We start from the raw sequence: 24,136 nt of genomic DNA on the forward strand, positions 1-24,136 counted from the left end.
CCCGGGAACACAAAAAAAAAAAAAAAAAAAAAAAAATGCAGGTTTGGAGCTAAGAGAATAAGTCTAGGCTTGAGTTATAGATTTATGAGTCTTTGGGCTAAAGATGGAATTGGAAATGTGTGTAGATAAGACCATCTGCTGGAAGAGTATGCTCAAATATAATGCAGAAAATTTCATAAGTTTTGAGAGTGTTCTTCCATGTTTTAAAACAATCCTCAATGCATTGAGAAAAAGTTCATAGTAAATATATTAAAGATAATGGTGCCCATGACATTTAAAGAATATAAGGAGGTAGATAATATTGTAGCCCAGATACACCAGCTGACTGACTCGAAGGGCAACATGTGATTGTAAAGCCATGGGGAGATGTGGACCTAGGCTACGGTAGAACAGAAACAAAAATTAGAATCGGCATTTTCTTGTAGACAATACTTAGAAAAGCTTTGAATTATGCAGTAGTTTTTGAATGCTTTCTCTTTTCATTTCTTCTAGGGGTAGAAGTTTTACCTTTTTATTTTTTTTTAATTTATAAAAGAATGCATGCTCAATGAAACAATAAAGATATATAAAGAGGAATGCATACATTATACTGAGCCAGTCGACATTAAAACTGTGGAGTATGTTCTTCCACATCTTTCTCTACTGCCATGCAACTTATATGGGCAAATATAAGGTTTTATTATTTTTAATGAAATAATATCACCATAAGCGCATTAAGCTGAAACTTGCCTTTTCACATAAAACTGTATTTGAATAACCTTCTAATCAAAACATATACATATTATTGTTTTTTAAAGAACATCATAAGATTCCAAAGTATAAAAATGCCACATTTATTCAACTATTCTCCTTCTAGTGGATATTAAGATTGTATCTAGTTTTTGTGCCTTTATACAGTAATATCCTATAGATGAGATTGCTGAGTCAAGTGAAAAGTGTATTTTTTCACTTTAATAGATATTGTAGGATGACTTTCCAAAGAATTTGTAACGATTTGCAATTCTACCAGCAAAGCGTCAGAATGCTCGTCAGCTTTCTTTGCCAGCACCAGATGTTATGTTTCTTTTTTTCATTTATTGCTAAATTGAAGAGTGAAAAATGATATTATCTTGTCTTAATTTGCATTTGTTACTACCAGTAAGTTTATTAGCTAATATTTTCATTTTTAATATCTACCTTTTAATGTTTATATTTCGTTGCACTTCTAAGCGTCAACCTCTCTGAGTTATGTTTAACATTCCATGCCATATTCTTTGACACTGGAACAAAAAAAAATCAGGAAAAAGAAATTCTTAGGTGTACATCTCTCTCTGAAACCAAAAGCTTTTCAAGAATCCCAAACAGAATGAGGACATATGTAATTGACCCCACTTTTCCCATCCACGCTTGACTAGCAATATTATCCAATACAAACCTTCTAGGTATGTCAGGCCAACGCCTTACCCCCCCTCATTCCCTTTCCTCCACTTCCAATGCAATTACATCCCCCTCTACCTCCACCCCAACATAATATAATATAATATAATATAATATAATATAATATAATATAATCTTTCCTGTATCTGGCCCTTTTATACAAAGTATCCATTCCTTTCTTTCCTTTCTAAACTGTGCTCCAACCTTCAGTTTCCCTTTAAAAAAATGGATGCATAGTGAATATTTTTTTTCAGTTTATTAAAAAAAACCTTGTGTCATCCAAATAATGCTTTTATTTAGCTGGAGTATATCTAACCATCAGAAACATGGTAAAATTATTTCACTATTTTCTTACAACTTATATGATAATTCATATTGGTCCCCGAGAAGTTTTCTACAATATACCTCATTCCGACTGTAAAATGACTTAAGTATTAATAACTTTTTACACAGTATTTAAATATGAGTCAACAAGGTTCGTTTGTTTGTTTTAAGCGATATATCCTTTGTCTTGTAACAGTGTTCTTTCCTGTCTGTATTTGTAGGGAAACTTTTTGGGTTCAAGTTCCCTGGTCTGAGAGTTCTCACTTACAGAAAGCAGTCTTTACCACAAGAAGATCCTGATGTGGTAGTGATCGATTCATCTAAGCACAGCGATGATTCCGTAGCCATGAAGCACTTTAAGTCTCCTACTAAAGAAAGCTGCAGCCCCTCGGAAGCAGATGATACAAAAGCCTTGATACAGCCCAGCAAATGTTCCCCCTTGGTGAATATATCCGGACCTCTTGACCATTCCTCTCCCAAAAGGCAATGGGACCGACTCTATCCTGACATGCTGCAGTCAAGCTCCCAGCTGACTCATTCCAGATCAAAGGAAAGCATTTGTAGTATACGGAGGGCTTCATCGGTTCAGGATATAGAAGGATTCAGTGTCCACCCCAAGAACATATTTAGAGACCGACATGCCAGTGAAGGTATGTTTGTATTTTAAAAATATGGAAACATATGTTACGGGGTAAAGAAAGGTATTTCTTATTGTGTTTAATTTTGACATTAATCTTTATACCTTTGGAGAAGAAATGTGGGTAGAGTCTATTAAAAATATGAGTTCTACATTCAGAGTTGTTACTGATTTCCTCTTTGAGCCCCAGTGAATAATTTGGTTTCTTCTGGCTTCTTCATCCTTTTCTGAGACAGAATGATAACTATTATCTGCTTACTTTATGGAGTGTTAATTAACTAATGCTTAATATAAGACCTGTTTAGGTGATGACACTATCATCTCAAGCATAATTAATTGTGCTGCATTTAGTAAATAGTCAAGACCTGGGCAAAAAAGAGTAGTGTGCTGTCACAGGACTATTTTATTGACAACTCTCTCTAAAGGAAGAGGTGTATGAAATGTGATATACTGAGTGATCAGAAATCTATACACTAATTGGGAGCAGGGAAAGGATAGGTAGGGGGAAGGGGCTCAACCAAAAACAACTTGACGTGCAAAGTCAAAATTCATTTATTTCTCCCTGCCCACTTCAATGTCACATTTATGTATTAGCCAGTAGAGAAAGTAGGGATGCTTAAAAGGCAATGCTAAAAGCAATCCATCATTAACATGATGACGGATAACATTTGTTGGATATTTACATGCGTGAGGCAATGTAAGTGCTTGACACACATTGATTCTCTTATAATTCTCATAACAACAACCCTATGAGTTAGGATCTATTATTAAGCCCATTTTATAGATGAGGAAACTAAGGCTTAGATATGTTAAGTAAATAATTGGTCCAAGGTTATAGAATGTCAGAGCTGGCCTTCAAACTCAGGACTGGTCTCCAGAATCCACAATCCATCCATGCAATGCTTTTCTTCCTTCGCTCCTGCTCTATGAAACTTTGCTGCAAGGGTCTGTTGAGTCATTGAATCTTCTCTGGGGAGGTCCAGATTCAGGGTACCCACTGCATGCATACATTAGTCTCACTTTTCTACAGATTTGGGTTCTTGAGAGGCCCATTGTCCTTTCTGTGGTATTTATTCCTTCGAGATCCCATCATCATCCATGCTGCCACTAGTTTTCTTTTTAAAACATATATCTGATCACGGGGCTCCTTAGTGTAGGGTACTAGACACTTTTCCAGCTCTCCACAGTTAGTTTTCAAGCCTCATTTCTAGCCCCTGCAAGATTTCTTCCCCTACTATTTACTCAATTCTAAACCTGCACAAAAATAATTGCCTTTCCCAAAAATATATCATGCATTTTCATGCTTCATTTCTTTGTTCTGCTGGGAGTACTCTTCCTCACTTTGTCCCTCCTCACACTACTACTCATAGCCATAAGGACCCGTTTCTCCTTTCCAAACCCGAAGAATTAAATGGTTTCACACCTGAGGGTGCAAGGCAGTGTTTACATATAATGTAGCATTTCTTACATTCTACATTTATTCCACATTATATGTCTTGCGTTCCTATTAGACATACAAACAAATAATGATGTCGCTAAGAGCTTCTCTAGTACAGGAGTTCTGGCATAGTTGGCTCCATGGCCTTGGTCTCCAGCATAGTTGCCTATTTCATGGAAGGAACTAAATAAACCTTGGTGTGACATTGAGAGGATCGTGCTCATGAATTATGTTCCAGAACTACACCATCAGGAAATAATGAGTTATCTGTTCCATAGTACTCTGAAATTTAAACCAGTTTTAGGATTGAATCATGTGGGGATCTTTATTTAAAGGGTGCAGTGAGTAGAGAAGGCAGAAGAGGTGAAAGAAAATGAGTAGGCAGGAAAAACTTCAAACAGACAAATCAATGTCAAAGAAACAAAAAGAACAGTTTTCTGTGAGATAGATTTGACGTGGTACAAGAGCAATTAGCAAATCCACTTTAATCTCTAGTCCGAAGAAAGTCAAAGGGAAAAGGAAAATAAAATCAAGGACAATTTCCAAACTGGATCATTGTGTAAGGCTCGACAGCGTCTAGTCACAGCATGCTCACTCTCTCCTGACTAAATGAAATCTCTGAAATTTGATCTTTGAGCAATGGATCCTATGGCTGAACAACAGTAAATGCAATATGATAATTCAAATGACCAGCATATATTTTTGTTTGTTAGTCCAATTTGTGTAGTCATCTTTAGGGAGCATACTGACTTTTCAGAGATTGGCCTTATTGCCTAGAACCCGAGTTACAGTGTAATAACATTCAGAAACAATATTAAATGATACATATTCAGTGCATGGTACAGACTTTTAGCCTGTGTTTTGACAGTGGTGCTGAGTAGGTTAGATCAGATTTCATGATTTAACTTTATTGTTTTCAATTTTATATGGTCTCCATTTAGCACACAGTTACTGATACAATTATGGGAGAGGATGTGTTAATATTTTGGGCTTCTCAGTACAGGTTCTATTCAGGGACACTCAGTGTTGAGATCATCCTCAATTTTCTTCTCCCACCCAAGCTATGTTATTTTCAAAAAACTGTATCACTTGCTTGCAGATGCTAATGTCAATGTCTGACTACCAACAGATAAATTCAGAGGGTATTTTATACTTCAATTTTAGCTACAAAATCATTGATTAGCATAGGCGAACCTATAATTCCTACAGCTTTATAAATTAATATACTTTAGAAACTGAGCCACTGATAAGGCAAGATGGAAAACTTTTAAACCTGATTTTAATTTTATGAATTCATGTAGCTCTTTAATAGGTTAAATCCCACATGCACCAGATTTTGAATTCAGATTGTTGTCTACTCTCAAGAAGAAAAATTCCCTCCTATATAGGCTATCTTTATAGAACTTTAAATAATTTGCAAATATATCAGTGCATAATATTTTACATTATCTTTTCATTTAATCTATATTATCAAATACCTTAGAACCATAGTTCTCAAATCATTTGTGGTGAAGGACCAGAATATTTTTTTCTTATCCATCACATACCAATATATTTGTAAATACAGTAAAAATGCACTACAAGAAAATGAAATTTTAAAAAATAGACATACAATTATTGTATTATTAAATTGAACAGACGTAAAATTACTCTGTCAAACTGCTACAAGACTCTTACTGCTTACTCTAATGTCTGCACTTACAGTGTAATTTCTGCACTTACAGTGTCAAGCACTCTTAGTGCTTACTCTGATTTCTGCACATACAGTGTCAATTTCTGCACTTACAGTGTCAACAAGCAGATCTCAGCTAGGACCAGCACATAGACCACATGCTCTGCCTCAGAATGTCAAAGCAGCATTAACTATATAATGTAACTTTGGGGCAGTTGGTTTCTTGGAAATTGCAACTCTTTATATGTAATTTCCAGGTTGATGAATAGAATTATAATATTTAACTACTTGCTTGCAAGCAGTTATTACTTTACTAATGATTGTTGGCCTAGCTTCTGATGGAGATAATTAATTCTATGTAATCGAGGCCTCTTCCATTAACCCTATTTGTTTGTTATGGTCCCTCAAAGAGAGCAGAGCATTGACATGTAAGGTCACAATTTTATTTGTGCATCTCTATGTGAGGTAGTGTCTATGCTAGCAATTCAATATACTGCATTATTGAAATTGCTTCAATTGTAAGATTTGAAACAATTATTATATATCCCAAGAGTTTAAATAAGAACAGCATTAGCATAAATGTCAACAAATGTGGAACAGATTTTTCAAATTTTGGGTATATTTGAATGATTTTAACATGACTTCATTTACATTAAGCTTGTTTGTTTCAAAACTAGTAATGAATACTTTTTTAGTAGCATATATGCAACAAAGAGTCAGAATGCTAATCTCAGAATAAATCTGCAAACACTCCATTCTGAGATTTGACAACAAATCCATTATAATATAAACAAATTTCCTAAATTTTCTAGGTATTACACTGAGTGCATTGTGGACAACATAAATTTTTAAAGCTCACATTACCTTTAAATAGTCAAATCTTTCACTGATTTCTTATAATTATATTTGCCTAAGAATGGCTCTTTGAGTACTATTTGGTATTTTCAAAATGTACATTGAAGAACACTTGTGGGAAGAATGGTTCATAAAATTGTGATTAATAATGCAAGTTGGTTTATTAATGTAAACCATTGTCTTAGAAGCATTTTTCTATTAACACATTAGGTTAAATATGAAGAATGTTACTTAACATGCAGAATGCTGTGTAGTTTTTCTTTGTAAGTGATGGCTGAAGTAACACTAAAATTGACTTCTGACAAGTTTGAAAGTTTTTGTCACAATTGCAGGCATGTGGGTATGGCTTTCTCCAAACAGTCATAATTATAAAATCTGGATCTTGGAATCCATTTAAATTAAGTGAGATAAATGTTTCACATATTTGAACACAGATGCTTATGATGGCAGATATTTTTAGCATGTGCATCTTACTTGGTTGAATAGTACAAAATGTTAATTTCAAAGATAAATTTTCAATCATTACATCCTGTTTTCTCTGATTGTTGTTACAGAAGTTATTCAGTGCATATAACATAATTTTAGTCTTCTTTTTATATTTCTCTCTGTTTTTTCCTTATGTGCTCAAAACAGACAATGGTCGCAATGTTAAAGGTAACGTATGAACTCAAATTTCATCATCTGATGCTTAGATTACCCCTTTACTCGGCATGTTAACTTGCCTGCTGTATGCCCTGTTCAATGCAACATCATGCTGCCCTTAGTGAGCCCAGGTGCCTGGTGGAGACATCATGGCTTGATTTTGCTGGAGACATTGTTACTTTCTCAGCTGTGCCACCAAAATGACTATGAACTCCTTTTTCCTGCAAGAAGTATAAGCCTAGGTTGACAATGAAGACTTCCTAAATATTTGAATAATTTGGAAAGAAGCAAATATTAAGCTAAATATATTTCGGTATAAAAGAGGCACATAAGCCTATTTCAGCCAAAGAGAAAAAAGCCTTTTTGAGTGCAAGAATAAATAAAATAAGCAAAGTGCTACATGACAGCATCACTTCACTTGTTCCTCTTTTGTTTCCTTAAAACTAGTTTCACGTTCCTGGATGGCAGGGGGTATGGTTTTAAGCTTACTGTAGTAGTAAACTGTATATGCATGATAGTCATTTTCTATTTTTCTATATTACATTTCAATCATTTTAATTGTGTCCTATATAAGTCTGAAATCACTAGCATGACCTACAGCTACTGTAGGGTAATGTTTAACTGGGCAATACCTCTGGATAAATCTGGATTTGACTAAAAATTGGAAATTCACTTCAGTTTTTCTACTCTATTATAGTAGATGCAAATAATCACAAAATATAACATATTATATTTTCATCCAGTTGAAAACTTTTGGAGCTTAGTCCTTTAACGTAGGCTATGCATGCTGCTGTCGGTGTGCATATGATGACAATGACTCATTTGTGCATGTGTGTTGCATGGACACGTCTCCACCAGTAACCATCATTACTTAGAATTCACTGTTTTGGCCTCTTCTGTATGTCACTGCTACTCCGATCACTGTGAAGTTTTGTATATTGATTTCTCAAGTGCTTCCCTAACTAATTCAGAGCTGGTGATGATTATGAATTAAGACCACTAGAAGCTAAAGATCTTTTCTGGTCAGCAGCGCAGGGTAATGTGAAAGTAAGAGAAATCGTGGCAGCTTCTCCCCAGCCTAACTTTATTTTGTAAGCACCTCAAAAAGGGTCTATGCAGAGGACCTGCAATTGCAGGATGGAATTTCATATACATGATTATTCTATCCTTGGCCTGTCCACTCAGATTTCTAAAAGGGAGCAAATTAGTGTCAGCTGTGGGTAGTGATTTGAATTGATATAATTCAGAACATAACCTCAAGAAACAGAATACAGACAGCTCTTGACAACTGGTCTGTGTGAAATATGACTGGCTTTAGCATTTAACAATTAGCAGTAAATTATTAGACATTAATTTTCCAGTGATCTTTAAATGCAGTGAGAAATAAATCTAATTTTTCTCAATAAATAGAAAATTGAGCTTGCTAATCTTCCAAGCTAGAAGTTCACATAGTTGTCATTCAAACTACATTAATTTTATTTTTTCTTACAAACTAATCCATTTAATCTCCAACCCTTTTTTCATCAGTCCTCCATTTTCTTTTGAATTTTATTTATTTATTTTTAAACAGCAGGTTCTTATTAGTTATCTGTTTTATACATATTAGTGTATACATGTCAATCCCAATCTCCCAACTCATCCCACCACCACCACCCGCCCCCCGCCACTTTCCCCCCTTGGTGTCCATACGTTTGTTCTCTACATCTGTGTCTCTATTTCTACCTTGCAAACTGGTTCATCTGTACCATTTTTCTAGATTCCACATATATGCGTTAATATACGATATTTGTTTTTCTCTTTCTGACTTACTTCACTCTGTTTCACAGTCTCTAGATCCATCCACATCTCTACAAATGACCCAATTTTGTTCCTTTTTATGTCTGAGTAATATTCCATTGTACATATATACTACATCTTCTCTATCCATTCGTCTGTCGATGGGCGTAATCCTCCATTTTTAAATAGCAATAGTCCTTGAATAAAAATGAATCGTAAAAGTCAGAATTTGGGATTAGGAAATTCTAACCCATTGCAGAAAGTTTTCACATATTAATATTTATAAAGTTAAACTCCTAAATTAGATAAAACATGTGCAATTTAATAAAAATTTAATGTAAATGCGCCCTCCAATGTCCTTATTATGTGTTCAGGCTCTGATTTTGAAAACTATTGAAAAAATATTTAAGTGTCTGGCTCTTTGAGATTTTCACAGAGCAGTTAATATGCTAATTAGATATAGAACAATGCATTAGTGTGCTTTTTAAATTTTTGTGACCTTGTTACTAAACCACATTTAAATTAAAATTTTTAAAAATAAAAAACAGGGGCTTCGCTGGTGGCGCAGTGGTTGGGAGTCCGCCTGCCGATGCAGGGGACACGGGTTCGTGCCCCGGTCCGGGAGGATCCCACATGCCGTGGAGCGGCTGGGCCCATGGGCCATGGCCTCTGAGCCTGCGCGTCCGGAGCCTGTGCTCCGCAACGGGAGAGGCCACAACAGTGAGAGGACCGCGTAATGCAAAAATAATAATAATAATAAAAATAAAAAACAAATTTCTACACTTCTTTGTATGCAAATACATAATTACAGTTTTTTCAATATCTAACTCAATCAAAAATAATTTCTTTAACTAAAATAAATGATTTAGAAATGTGCTTAGAAGGTCTTCAAGATCATCTACTGCAGTTTATTCCCCTCAGGCAAGAGTATTGGCTAAATCTCTTGCACAGGTGGTAGAAGCATCTTTATCTCTAGAGGATCCCATTCTTTAACTTTCTTGGAAAATCTATTTTACTGCCTCTTATACAAAGAGCTAACTCAAATCCTTCTTGCTGAAATGTAATTTTTTTCCTCTTCATCTATCCTGAGTGGACAGAGATACTAGCCGGTTACTTCTTTCTATTCTTGATGTAACATCACAGTATAAAAACAGCAAATTGGTACTCCAGCTTTTCTGCTAAAATGGAATAATTTCCATTTTACCTCCTTTCTTAAGATCAATTTTGTTTTCCTTTAATAATTCCCTTAGCACTCTGACTCTTTAAAATAAGACTTGAGACATCCAAGATTGTAACCCATTATCAAAGAGTGAAAAAGTTAATTCAAATAAATTGCATATGCTGTTTATATGTGTGTGTGAGTGTGTGCATCACTTTTTAAACAATTTCTCTAACATGTGGGAGGCAAACTTAATCCTAGTGTTTTTTATGTTTATTCTGCCTTCCAAGTCATCATGAAAATTAACCCCACTTACCCTTTTTAGTAAGTCATTAAAATAATTTTACCCTTCTATTACATCCACCTCTTCATTTTCCCAAGTAACTGTATCCCACTGACAATGATATGTTTAGTTTCCAACTTGTCTGTGAATCTGGCATATGAGTCAGAAACAAAACTACTCTCAAGATTTATTATAGCTTTCACCTCCTCTCTAGCCACAAAACCTATCAGACACACAAAGGAAATCAACAGATCTGATACAACTTGTATCTCAGGTGCTGCATTGGCCATACCAAGTATTTGTGATCTTATAAGAATTTGCAAATTGATTTTCAATCATGACAGTTTTCTTCTATAAAGTATATGTTATGCACTGAAACAAACAATATGGATATTGAGTACAAATACTTTGGTGACTAATTCTTATATATTTTTTAATGTTAAACTGGTTACCTTATGCTTATTGACAGTGATCTTTTATAAAATCCAATTAATGAACACTGCATTCGCATTTTCTTTAATGTTAAGCCAGCAATTTAGGTTTTATTAAACTTTAGCCAAATAAACTCATGTTGTAAGAAATACTGTATAAAGACCTGATGATTTGAAAACAACCTTAATCTTTTTGGTTTCTTTCCCTCCTGTCCCATTTGGCTCTCAAGAGCAATAATCTTTATTTATTTATTTATTTATTTTAAATAGCATTATTATTTTTAAAAATTTATCAGATGTCCTTAGCTATATTTCCAGCACCATCTTAAGGAGAATATATTCTCCTTTAGCTTCTTGTAACTCATGATAAATTGAAATAACCTTGTCATAAAAATTTTAAATACGTTTAATCTAAAATTCTTCCTAGATGTTGCTTTAGCCTCTAGCTTGATCTTTAAATGCAGTATATTTCTTTGTAGCTAGAACCTGGCTTATTTTATATTTACTCAGACACTTGTAATATATTAGAGCTTTATCCAGCTGTTGGTTTAGTCTTCTTGGTCACCTGTTTTCCATCTCCTACTAGTATATTAGAAAATTTAATCTGGTCATCCATTCTGCAAATGTTTCTCTGAAGAATATCAAGTCCTCCTAAATACTTTTGAGCTTTACATTCTTTTCTATTGAATCTACTATTTCCCTTTATTTCTGCCCATTTATTTTCTTTAAATTCATTTACTTTGTTTTTCAGGTTATCTTCCTTTCTTTCTTTAGAATTTTAAATGCCATCTGTTTATGATCACACTCAGGGAGGCTGCCTTTCACCTTTAAGTCCTCAACTAAGGCCTTTCTGAATATAGACCTAGGAGATAGGAAACCCTGCATTCTAATTTCTGGTCCTTGATTCTTATTCCATTTTGGCTTTCTATTGTGTCTGCTTGGGCTTACAACTGGTAAAATGAGGATATTACTAATACCTTTCTTAATTAAAGTGTAGGAAATTATTTTGATTAGAATTTAGACAGATTTCAGAGAAACCTAAGCTGACACTGATTATCTTGCAGACACTAACAGACCACAGCATGTAAACATCTGCTTCAAAATGAGTGGAAAATAGCATAATGATTTTTATTATACAAGATGAAATAGATTTTGAATGCCTTATCTAAGCATGCATGAATTATTTTAAGCAGTATTTTAAGTTCTGCTGAATTCTTTAAATGTCTAGATTTAACATTAAAAAAAATAACAGAATAGAGTAACAGTTTAGAAAGGTTTTCCACTAGTAAGTAAGAGAAGCTAAAACACAGATTGCAATAAAGTAATATTCTGAGGCCAAATCTTAGTGTGATGTGAATTGGCCGGTGGTTTCTCAGCCCTATCAGACTAATGTCCCCTTGTTTCAACTTTTTGTTATACTCATTTTACTATCCTGAAATGATGTTCAGAGATGATTTAACCTTTTTCTACGATCAACATTATTCCTTAACTTTAATTTAAAGGAGGAGTTAAAAGGAAAGTAGTTTATAATAAAATATTTCTCTCAATATGTTAATGTTCAAATATAACTACCCTAGAAGGCATAATATGATAATCAGAAATAAGAAAAAAATTTGGTTTTAAGAACATTAAAGACATGATAAAACAGTCCACATAAGTACTGGCTAAAATGATAGAGCAGGAGTACTGAGGGATAACCAAGTAAAAACCACTATTGGAATAAATAATGACAGATAGGACTTATTTATATATAAATTTTTAAAATAGTAAATAATCAAAATTAAATTATGAATAAAACCAAAATCAACTGGTGAGAAAGTGTGATATCCACAAAAATGAACTGGCCCTTGGTTTTAAGTTTAATGTCAAAATGATTCCCTATGGGATAACATGCAATGCAATAGTAATGCATTGTACAGGAGAAAGAAATCCCACTAAACATCAGGATGTATATTTATCCTCCAATACTTAAAAAAGACCTTGCAGACCATACGCCTTCATAAGCAATGGGAACTAGAAGATGGATTAGAAAAAGAAATGGCAATCAAGACATTATGGAGAACACAGACATAAAGAACAAACTAGTGGTTACCAGTGGGCAGAAGGAAAGGGGGAAGGGGCACGATAGGGGTATGGGATTAAGCGATACAAACTACTTTGTATAAAATAAATAAGCAACAAGGATATATTGTACAGCAAAGGGAAATAGAGCCATTATTTTGTAGTATGGAGTATAATTTATAAAAATATTGAATCACTATGTTGCATACCTGAAACTAATCTAGTAAACTGACTATACTTCAATAAAAAAGACATTATGGAGACATTGTGGCAGATCTCTAGGGAGTTCTTAAATCATTCCAGGTGTTTATTTTTTACCTAAAAATTAACATAGGCTTCTTTTTGTTGTATCATACATCATTTTACATATATAGGAGATCAATAATATAAAATATTTTAGCAGAAATTTTATTAATGATTTGAGGTGTGATTCCTATAATTGTCTGCAAATTTAATAATATTTTGATCCAACATTGTTTTAAAAAGATTCAGATATCTTCATTTGTATGTTTGCATGTGACAGCTACAAACAGACTGTAACCTGAAGTCTGAAATTTGGTATTGGCAACTCAAATAACACAAGTAGTGTATCCCCAAGTGATTTGGTTTTCAAGAATGGTGAACAACTTTTGGTAAAGTTATGAACAAAAAAAAGTAAAAATCTTCATTCTATATGGCAGTTGTAGCTCTGAAAGTTTCAGTGTATATTAAAATGTGTGAAACAAGTTCAAGGCTCAGATCATTATAAATAGGCTTTTCACCTACATGAATGCCTGTTGGGACATCTGGGTCAATTTTCCATGGTGAGAGAATAGACACCTCCCATCACTGTAACAAACAAAAATTCCCCCATAGATGCCTCTAGGGTGAGGTACTGTTACAGTGTGAAAAGTGTGCTTAAGGGTTTGAAATACAATTTAACTATATATCTGAGCTCAGTGTTATATAATCTCATGTCAATATCCCTGTGTGCAGTAAAGTCACCTAAGCAGTGAAAATATGACATTAGGGAAAAAGACAATATCTAAGAAATCTGAAGTCCTAGAATATTTTACAAATTTAAATATTAAGATAGGCTGGGAATGTAGCCATAGAATGATACAAGAAAGGAAACACTATCTAGGATATGTTACAAAACTAAATTAGTGATGTGTATAGGAGAGTTTTACAAAGAATGGGGTTTCTCACAGGCCTATCTGAAAGCTAGATTAATTTGGTAACTTTGGGCTCTTATTTCTCTTTTGTCATATAAATAGAAAAGAGAGTGAGAATCTATATTCAAATGAGAACATACTGGGAAATAAATGCCCAAAGAACTTAGTGACATTTTTTACATGGACAGACTTGGCCGTCATCATAGATAAAACTCAGAGAATGAACAGAAATGCACCTCAAGGAACACAGGGTTTCCTACATAGATAAAAAATCTCTTAAAATCATTTCAGTATTTTATTATAACCAAATATCAATATAAACTTTTATAAACAAATATAGTGTGATTTTCCTCCAGGGTGAATATGAACTAAATGGTGGGTATTATTTTTTCTTGGATTATATTTGATCTGAGTTGATTGACAGTTGTGGCCCAAAATACACTATCTATAAATTTAATTTTCAAGGGTTTATACCTCACTTGGTGCATAAAGCACATTTTGATCTCCAAAATGTGTTAGTTTCATTCTGAACAGGGGATAAAAATAGCATAAGGCAAAATGTGCTGACTAGCAAGTTCATTCTCACAGTTTGCATGTTTCAAACACTCTCCAGGCAGAAAGTTAATGGCTGTATAGCCCTGGTGGGCTCAGGGTTTTTATAAGTCTTCCTCATGCTAATTTTTAAGAGCTACATAATGGTATAAGTAATATTACCAATTGAATAAGAAACTCTTTGGAGCATTTCTTGACTTTCTATAAGCAACAGACAATAGGTTCATCTCAAAAGAATATGTAGCTGGTCAGTGTACTTATCCTCAACTAAGGGGCCCAGGGTCTTGGCACAGTGCCAAATTGTCTAAGAAGGGAATGTGAGAAGTGACTAGCGTTGGTCAAAGAGTCCGAATTTCCAGGAATAAGATCTGGGTATCTAATGTATAATGGTTAAAAAAAAAAAAAAAAAAGATGTAACCAGGTGCTACCAACCCCAGACAAGTCTTATTTACCCAACTATGGTCACTTCATTTTTAAGTTATGTTTGCCAAAGCATTCTTCTGCTTTTTTTTTCCCCCCTCAAAAGTGGTCAGCCTTAAATCTAAATAAAAGGGAAAAAAAGAAAAGAAAGGAAAAATTTAAAAATCCCACATAAGAGCCAAATTTTTCAATATAGTCCACCATAACACACACACACACACACACACACACACACACACACACACACATACACACAAATGACATTTGTCCTTCTCAGTGTTACCTGAAATTCCTGTCTGGACTTAACTCTCAGAATCTCTGGGAAGCATCTCATACAGGTAATAGAAGCATATGAAGAACACAACTGGCTTGTCACTTATGGCACAGAGAAGGGAGTAATACGAATTGGAGCAGGCTAGACAGCCATTCAGAAGTTTCATGGCCAACATGATTTTAACCTTCCTTGAATAATTCCTAAATTATAAAAGTCCTTCCTTGAATAATTCTTAAATTATAAAAAAAGAAATTCTTGAGAAACTTTGAAAGGAGAATTTAGCCAATAATAGGGAGTAGAGTTCGTTCTTTTATTCCAGCCTTTAATGAAAGAAGCCAGTTAACAGCTAAAGCTGTCATCTGCTCTCTGGGTGCACACCTAGGGCACCATCTTATCCTTGGATACTCACATGCCTCTCCATATGTCAAATGGTGAACAGGTATCAGCCAGCTGCATTTAGTCACATCTGAATCAGGGTCACAATGGTCATGGATTACTAACAGGTCATTCAAGACCATCTCTTTCTTAATTTTTCCTGATATTGCTTTTACAAATACTTTCCAATTTTTTAGGGCCTTTTAATCATATCAAGTCAAGCCTCCTGGGATCCACGTCGGATTCAAACCTCAACAAATACAGCACCATTAACAAGATTCCACAGCTCACTCTGAATTTTTCAGATGTCAAAACTGAAAAAAAGAACACATCCCCTCCTTCTTCAGATAAAACCATTATTGCACCCAAAGTTAAAGATCGAACACACAATGTGACAGAGAAAGTTACCCAGGTAGGACACGATTTTACTATCAATTTTAACTGTTTTTAAAGTTATTTTCTGCACCATAAAACTCATTCCTTCTCCTATGAATGAATATTAAGAGAGGTAAGCCATTTATTTGCACTCCAATTTCTCAGACGTTGGGTGACCCTCTAACGTAATAGATAAATAAAACTACAGACTATGATTTCATCTATTACAAGACTAAGCAAAAATGGGCTGGCTTGGTTTTCTTGCTCGTTTTGTTGCAGAAGTGGTTAACCAGCTATTCATCATGTTTGGGCATTTATTGTTTTGCTGCCAACTCTTGCACTATTAAAGCATGGTTTTTTTTTTTAATATAATGGATGTGTCTATCGAAGGTTTAGGCAACTAATTGGGATTTACTCTTAACTGTGGCCCTCTTTTTGCACTTACACTACTAAGTAGAGTCAGGTGTAAGTCAGTGGAATTGGGGAAAAGAACTGTCTGAGTTGATGAAAAATCAGAGTGAAACAATATATTTCACAGGAACAATATTTTATTGTTTTTTAAAAAAATATTGCAAGTTGAACTAAGGTAAAGAGGTACTGTCTAGCAAGAGTCCTGTTTTAAAGAACAGAGAAAAATGATTTGTATTTATTATATCAAAATACCAACCTAAGCAGTACTCAGCTTTTGCTTACAATGCACTTACATTATTGGGAATTCATGAGTCTAAAATTTGTGCCAAGTAAACAGTTTTTGTTTTTTTACAAACAATTTAACCTAGTATATTTGCTTAGCAGATCTTTTTATAAACAGTCACCATATAAAGGTAAACTTGACCCCAATCTCTATCCCAAGCATTTAAGATTTTACATTAATAAAGCTTTTTGTAATTGTAATCACTACAAACAACACTATAGTAGTTTGTAAATAATGTCTTAAATGTGAGCTAAAATAGCTATGTAAAGACCATGAGTCAGTTGTAAATAGACCTGAGTAGTCTCTGTTTATTTGAGATGAGAGATTATACATGCCATACTCAAATATATATTTTGATATTTATGTGGTAATGAGGCTTTCTACCCTTGGCATTTTGTTTTTCTCAACTTATACTTAGTAAACTGGGCCTAAGAGTGGTAAATGAATAGTCTACTGTTATTTGTGTTGTATTGACACCGTTTTGATAGCTTTGAATTTTACTTGCAATTAACTCAAAAATTATGTTATTTGTAGACCATAATCATCCTATGGATATATAGAAAGAGATTTTAGAAATTGAACAGTAGGCTGGCTGAAGATATTAGGGTCAGGGTCCTGCCAGTAGCTTAAGTGAGTAAAGTAGTCATGGTAGCACAGCAGGCACGGTAGGGGCTACAGGGACTTACAGAGCCCAGAGTCCCTCCTGAGCAGATGGCTGCCACTCAGCTCCAGCTAACTGTGGTCATGCAAGAATGCTTGACCAATGTTTTCAAATCTTCCAATTTTAAAAAGAATCTAGAAATCCAGAATTTAATATAAACTCTTTATTTCTAAAAGTTGGCAAACTAATTCAAAATGCTTTTATAGGCCAAACAAAACATACCTAAGGCCTGTGGGCAGCCAAGTTTGATCTTTGCAAAGTTTTCGTGAGCTTGGTTCACTACAGGGCCTACCTTATCCTGCCACATTCAGCAGGTCCACTGTGCCAGGAGGAGATGAATGTACACATGGATCGGAGGTGGCACCTCTACTGGGACTTTCTGAGCCTGGTGAGAGGAAACATTTATACAAATAGCCCTAATGAAATCATGGTGTTAAAGAATACAGGAACACAGATCGAGGGAAAGTAATTATACTTTAAGGGAGGAAATTTCAGAGAAGAAAAGCAGATGAGATGGGACATTTAAGATGGATCCAGAAGGTTACTTATCAAACTGGGTAGTGAGTGATGTTTAAAAGCATAACTCAGAGTCGCATGCACTTGTGCTTTCATTCTGGCTAAGTAATTTATTGTGACATTGAGGCAAGTTTTAGTGATGACAAAACTTATTTCTCAGTGTTGATATAAGAATTAAAGAGAGTGATGTGTGGAAAGTGTTCATCAGGGTGCTATGTACATGGCAAGCAACATCAACCATTATTCTGTTTATTAATGTTCTTGTACGGCTTCTCCTGGCCCTCTGCACTATCGCTGCAGGATCCTTTTATCTACATCCTGCCACGACCTAGTAAAACACCTGGCAGAGTAGAGTTCATGAACGTTTACTGAAGGAAGGAAGGCAAGAGAAGTTGACCAAGCAGACAAGGGAAGGGGTGAGAATCCCAGGTAGAGGAAACAGCAAGAACAAAGTTGTAGAGCCACAGAAGTCCAAGTGCTTTCTCATAACAAGTAGGTTCTTGAGCCAGGGAGTTGCTAGGCTGGGCAGGAGCTTGTTACAGATTGGGGAGCTGCTGGAACTTTCCCCTCTAGATGGGTTTTCAATACCTTTCTCCTCAAGTGCCTTGGGGGTTTGAGTAAAATGCAACAGCTGCCATCAAAAGGTGAGCATTCTTTTAAGGTCTCATGCTTTCTCTTTAAAATCCCTGTGACTTCCGTATTTAGCTCCATAACATTACAATACTTGTTTTAACATTTTAAAAAAATGTTTAAAACTATCACTTACCACTGAGGGACACTGAGGCCCACAACAAAGCCCCGTAGTTTTCCTACAGTTTCTTACACTTCACCCAAATCATCATGGAGTGCCCCTCCCCACAGCCTCCGAACTACCCCAGGTGGAGGAGCAGGCAAAAAACCTTTTGAAGGTGGGCTTCCCTGGTGGCGCAGTGGTTGAGAGTCTGCCTGCCGACGCAGGGGACATAAGTTCGTGCCCTGGTCCGGGAAGATCCCACATGCCGCGGAATGGCTGGGCCCGTGAGCCATGGCCGCTGAGCCTGCGCGTCCGGAACCTGTGCTCCTGTGCTCTGCAACGGGAGAGGCCACAACAGTGGGAGGCCCACGTACCACCAAAAAAAAAAAAAAAAACCTTTTGAAGGTGCTGGAAGATTAGAATTGAATTTGGTTTTATAAAGGATCACTTTTTTTTAACAATGTAAAAGATGCAGTGATAGGAAGGAGATTCTGGAGACAGAACACTTAAGTAGCTATGGTTCTGGCCAGAAATGATGAGGGACTGGAAAAAGATTGAGACTGGAAACTGGAAAGAAGGGGATCTGTAGCCTCACTCTATCTTCTTTTTAGGCCCCCTTTAGCTCTTAGTAGCAAACCTTCCAGTTGTCAACATGTCAAACCAAACAAGGTGGAGATCAAATACTGAGACATTCCTCCTGCTAACATAGCCTCCGGAAATTTTTATAAGCACTTGAAAGCAGAGCGAGCCTATAACTATTTTCTCATTTAGTGTTTGTGAAGTTTACTGATTGTAGCTATCTCTGGAATCCCCATATTCACAACATATAGTATCACTTGCCTTCTAGTCTCTAGAAATAATTTTGTAGTGACTCAGAAACTTTACTATTACCTTTGTTAGGACTACGTGGAAATCCTCCTTGTCAAGATATTCTCAACATATTTGCTGTAGGCAGCCAGCAGTATTTTCTTTATCTAATGTTCTAATATGTTTTATTCCCTTGATGGACTTGTATGGTAATCCTTTTTTCAAAAGGTATCAGGGTTTTGTTCATCAATCATTCAATAATGATTTTTAAACACTCCTCTGAGCACAAACAATAGAGCAGACATCAAGAAAAAAAAGGCATAAATGAAAGAAACAATTCATCTCTGCTCATGTTATACTCTCTCACCATTTGGATCTTATCTCTATTGTACTTTGGCTAATTATTAATTAGCCAGTTAGTTGTTTTCCTCCCCACCTAGATTGAGTTTATTGAGCAGGGACCATGTTGCTATCTATTCATTCATGCATGCATCTGTGTATTTTCTTATTCACTCAACAAGCATTTATTGAGAGCTAGTATGTACAGTGTTAGGTTCCGGGAATTCATATTAAAAGGCAAATGCTCTGCCTTCAAGAAGTGACGGACACAGACAAGTTCAGTACATAGGCATTGTAATGCAATGTGAAGTATTACACTATAGGTAAACTCAGAGAGCAGAGTGCTGGGAGAGGAAACATTGCCTATATTGGGAGGTTGGGGTGGTGGTTGGGAAATATAAACTCTTAGATGAGTTTTGAAACTTGAGAATTTTCTGAGATTGTGTGTTAGAATCTGGAGTGGGGCACACTTGGGAAGCTGTGAATACCAATGGATGAATGAAGCATGAGGCGTTTGTATTACTAGAGCCTAACGTAAGACACAGCACCTAAGAATCTTCAAAGATTCAGAAATGGACCACCAAAGGTGTTGGAGAGAATTAAGCAAGAGTAAATCTGTGGGTAAAAAATTCCCAAGGCAAATGCTTGCCTTCCAAACTCTTCCCTCAAGCAAGATTCTCATTCTTGCTGTTGTTTTAGGTCCAAAAATTCCTTTTAGTGGCTGGTCTGAGAGGCCAAACTTCTGCATGCATCAGCTCTTTATGTCATATTCCATCTGACCTTCTCTATTCATTGAAGGAAGTAGAAAATAACTCTCAGAGGATGTGGGGTTTTTTTTTTCCTTAACTACAATCCACCTGGTACAGGCAAATGTGTAGTAGGGTCCACTTTGGGGAAGTGGGGCCTTGGTTGGATAATTACTACCAAATTCCAGTGGAGTGATGGAGAGAAAACAATGAATTGGAAGAAATGTGTGGGTGAAGAGCAAAGATCTGCTTTCACCATGCGATTGCATTTCTCAGTAAAGGATCAAATTCTTGGCTATATCTGCCCCCTTCTAAATAAAAGTAAACCAGACTTTTACACTCTCATATGATTTCATTATTTCTGAGGCTAGTTCTAGTTCAGATGTTATGCTGAGCTTTAGGATAAAATGTATCATTTTGTTGTCACATTCAGCTCTTACAAATTTTGTACTAGATCACTCTCCCTAGATAGGCATAAGAATGTCAGAAGGTTTAAGAAGATGGCATTGTGGATTTCAAATCTTTATTGGCCAGTCACATAAGGCTCTATCAGTCAGTGCTGTAACAGAAGCCTGAGTGAAACCACTTTAAGCAAAAAATGAAAGGAGGAGGGTCAGCTTATAGGGTCACATAACCAAAAAATGCAGGGGCAGGTCTGCTTTGGGCCACAGCTACATTCATTGTTTGAACAGCTGATGACATTCTCTCCTCTCAGCCTTGCTTTCTTCTGTGTTGACTTCATGCTACATCTGATGGAAGCAAGGTCCTTGGACTCTTCTGTCTTACCTAATACTCACAGTTGGTGATGTGATGGGAAAGGCTTTCTCTCCATCAGTGTCCATATCAATTCCCAAGATAGTGGACTCTGACTGGCCAACCTGAGTCCTGTGCTCAGCCTTGTGGTGGAAGAAGTATAGCCCTTGACTGCGGACCACACCAGAAAAAAGCAGCAGGGAAGGAAGGGCTCTAAGGAAAGAAGACAAAACAACAGTGGCCCGTTGTGTAGATGAAGATAAGAATTCAGACTAACAGTATCACACACACACACACACACACACACACACACACACACACACAAAATGCACATTATATGCTGGGTAGGCTCTAGAGACACAGAAGTATAAAACCTAGTACCAGTACTCAAGGGGTTATAAACTACTTGGAGAAAAATATTACAGCAACATATAATAATAGCATTTGCAAATGCTAATATAGTAAGTACTACAAGATCATATTATGAAACCAAAGGTAGTTTGAGTCTCCTTTATATACAGTACTGGCCAAATTATGAGCAAATAGTTCCGCAACTTATTATTTTACTACTTAAAAGGAATGTCTAGTGAACTTAATAGAAACCCGTATTGTGGTCATCAGAAAGACATATGATGAAGAAAAAAATTACTACTAGGCCACAACTATAGTTTTCTTATAGCTTTACTAAGGAGAATACTCAAAATAATTAGTTTCAGGAGTAATCACTAAGAGACTTAGGTCACAAGAGAGAAATTTCTGAATGTTTAAAAGGCCATATAATTTTGAAATCTACATAGAACCTTAAACCTAAAATAAATTCTCATTATCTGGGATTTATTTAAGTATATTATTGGCGTGAAAATAGAATTATGATAGATTTAATAATAGGTGACACTGATTGAGCATTTACTATGTGCCAGGCTCTATGCTAAGTGGTTTAACAGATTATCAGTTTTAATCCACATAACACTCCTATGAGTTGGTACTATTATTATCGTCTCTAGTTCATAGAAGAGGAATCAAGCTTAGGAAGAAGGAAGCAACTTACCTAGGTCACACAATAAATGGTGAAAGTGGGCTTCAGACCAAGATCATCTGACTCGAAGAGTGAAGATCTTAATCTCTAAAGTACATCCTCTTTAATTCTGTTTTGTTTTCCTATCTGTCCCCTAAATCTACTCAGAAGTTAGCGTGGCGTTGGGAAATACCTGTAACATTTGGCTGTATGGCAAAATATCCTAATCTAAATGTTTACTAGTAACTGATTAGAGAAGTGAGTCTACAGAGACAAGGAAGAGAATGTGGTATATTTCCTCTAAAACTCCTCAAACTGCAAAAAGCAGCTGAATAAAACCATCATTAAGGATGCATTATTTCTTGTTTAAGTTCATATCCCATTTTTCTTTTTTTGTTGTTTAACATCTTTATTGGAGTATAATTTCTTTACAACGGTGTGTTAGTTTCTGCTTTATAACAAAGTGAATCAGCTATACATATACATATATCCTCATATCTCCTCCCTCTTGCGTCTCCCTCCCACCCTCCTTATCCCACATCTCTAGGTGGTCACAAAGCACCGAGCTTACCTCCCTGTGCTATGCAGCTGTGCTTCACACAAGCTGTCTATTTGACATTTGGTAGTATATATAAGTCCATGCCACTCTCTCACTTCGTCCCAGCTTACCTTTCCCCCTCCCCATGTCCATTCTCTACATCTGCATCTTTATTCCTGTCCTGCCCCTAGGTTCTTCAGAAACTTTTTTTTTTTTTTAGATTCCATATATATGTGTTAGCATACGGTACGGGTTTTTCTATTTCTGACTTTTTTCACTCTGTATGACAGACTCTACGTCCATCCACCTCACTCCAAATAACTCAATTTCGTTTCTTTTTATGGCTGAGTAATATTCCATTGTATATATGTGCCACATCTTCTTTATCCATTCATCCGATGATGGGCACTTAGGTTGTTTCCATCTCCGGGCTATTGGAAATAGAGCTGCGATGAACATTTAGGTACATGACTCTTTTTGAATTTTGGTTTTCTCGGGGTGTATGCCCAGTAGTGGGATTGCTGGGTCATATGGTAGTTCTATTTGTAGTTTTTTAAGGAACCTCCATACTGTTCTCCATAGTGGCTGAACCAATTCACATTCCCACCAGCAGTGCAAGAGTGTTCCCTTTTCTCCACACCTGAGGGTTGTCTTTTCATCTTTTTTATGGTTTCCTTTGCTGTGCAAAAGCTTTTGAGTTTCATTAGGTCCCATTTCTTTATTTTTGTTTTTATTTGCACTTCTCTATGAGGTGGGTCAAAAAGGATCTTGCCGCTGTGATTAATTCATAGAGTGTTCTGCCTATGTTTTGCTCTCAGGTTTTATAAGGTCTGGCCTTACATTTAGGTCTTTAATCCATTTTGGTTTATTTTTGTGTATGGTGTTAGGGAGTGTTCTGATTTCATTCTTTTACATGTAGCTGTCGAGATTTCCCAGCACCGCTTATTGAAGAGGCTGTCTTTTCTCCATTGTATATTCTTCCTTCCTTTATCAAAAATAAGGTGACCATAGGTGTGTGGGTTTATCTCTGGGCTTTCTATACTGTTCCATTGATCTGTATTTCTGTTTTTGTGCCAGTACCATACTGTCTTGATTACTGTAGCTTTGTAATATAGTCAGAAGTCCTGGAGCCTGATTCCTCCAGCTCTGTTTTTCTTTCACCAGATTGCTTTGGCTATTCGGGGTCTTTTGTTTTTCCATACAAACTGTGAAATTTTCTGTTCTAGTTCTGGGAAAAATGCCATTGGTAGTTTGATAGGGATTGCAATGAATCTGTAGATTGCTTTGGGTACAGTAGTCATTTTCACAATGTGGATTCATCCTGTCCAAGACATGGTATATCTCTCCATCTCTTTGTACCATCTTTAATTTCTTTCATCAGTGTCTTATAGTTTTCTGCATACAGGTCTTCTGTCTCCTTAGGTAGATTTATTCCTAGGTATTTATTCTTTTTGTTGCAATGGTAAATGGGAGCGTTTCCTTAATTTCTC

General features: G+C 35.8%; 1 protein-coding gene across 1 annotated transcript in view; it reads left to right on the forward strand.

The window, feature by feature from the left end:
* The window catches only part of KCNH7 (potassium voltage-gated channel subfamily H member 7), a 457,793-nt gene that overhangs the window by 326,771 nt on the left and 106,886 nt on the right, over positions 1-24,136 (forward strand). The window contains exons 4-6 of the mRNA XM_007464485.1: positions 1,962-2,390; positions 6,976-6,996; positions 15,667-15,881. Of these exons, the coding sequence (XP_007464547.1) occupies positions 1,962-2,390; positions 6,976-6,996; positions 15,667-15,881 (665 nt within the window). The remainder of the gene's footprint in view (positions 1-1,961; positions 2,391-6,975; positions 6,997-15,666; positions 15,882-24,136) is intronic.

This window comes from Lipotes vexillifer, unplaced genomic scaffold, assembly GCF_000442215.2.
Source record: "Lipotes vexillifer unplaced genomic scaffold, Lipotes_vexillifer_v1.1 scaffold68, whole genome shotgun sequence".
Classification (NCBI taxonomy): domain Eukaryota; kingdom Metazoa; phylum Chordata; class Mammalia; order Artiodactyla; family Lipotidae; genus Lipotes; species Lipotes vexillifer.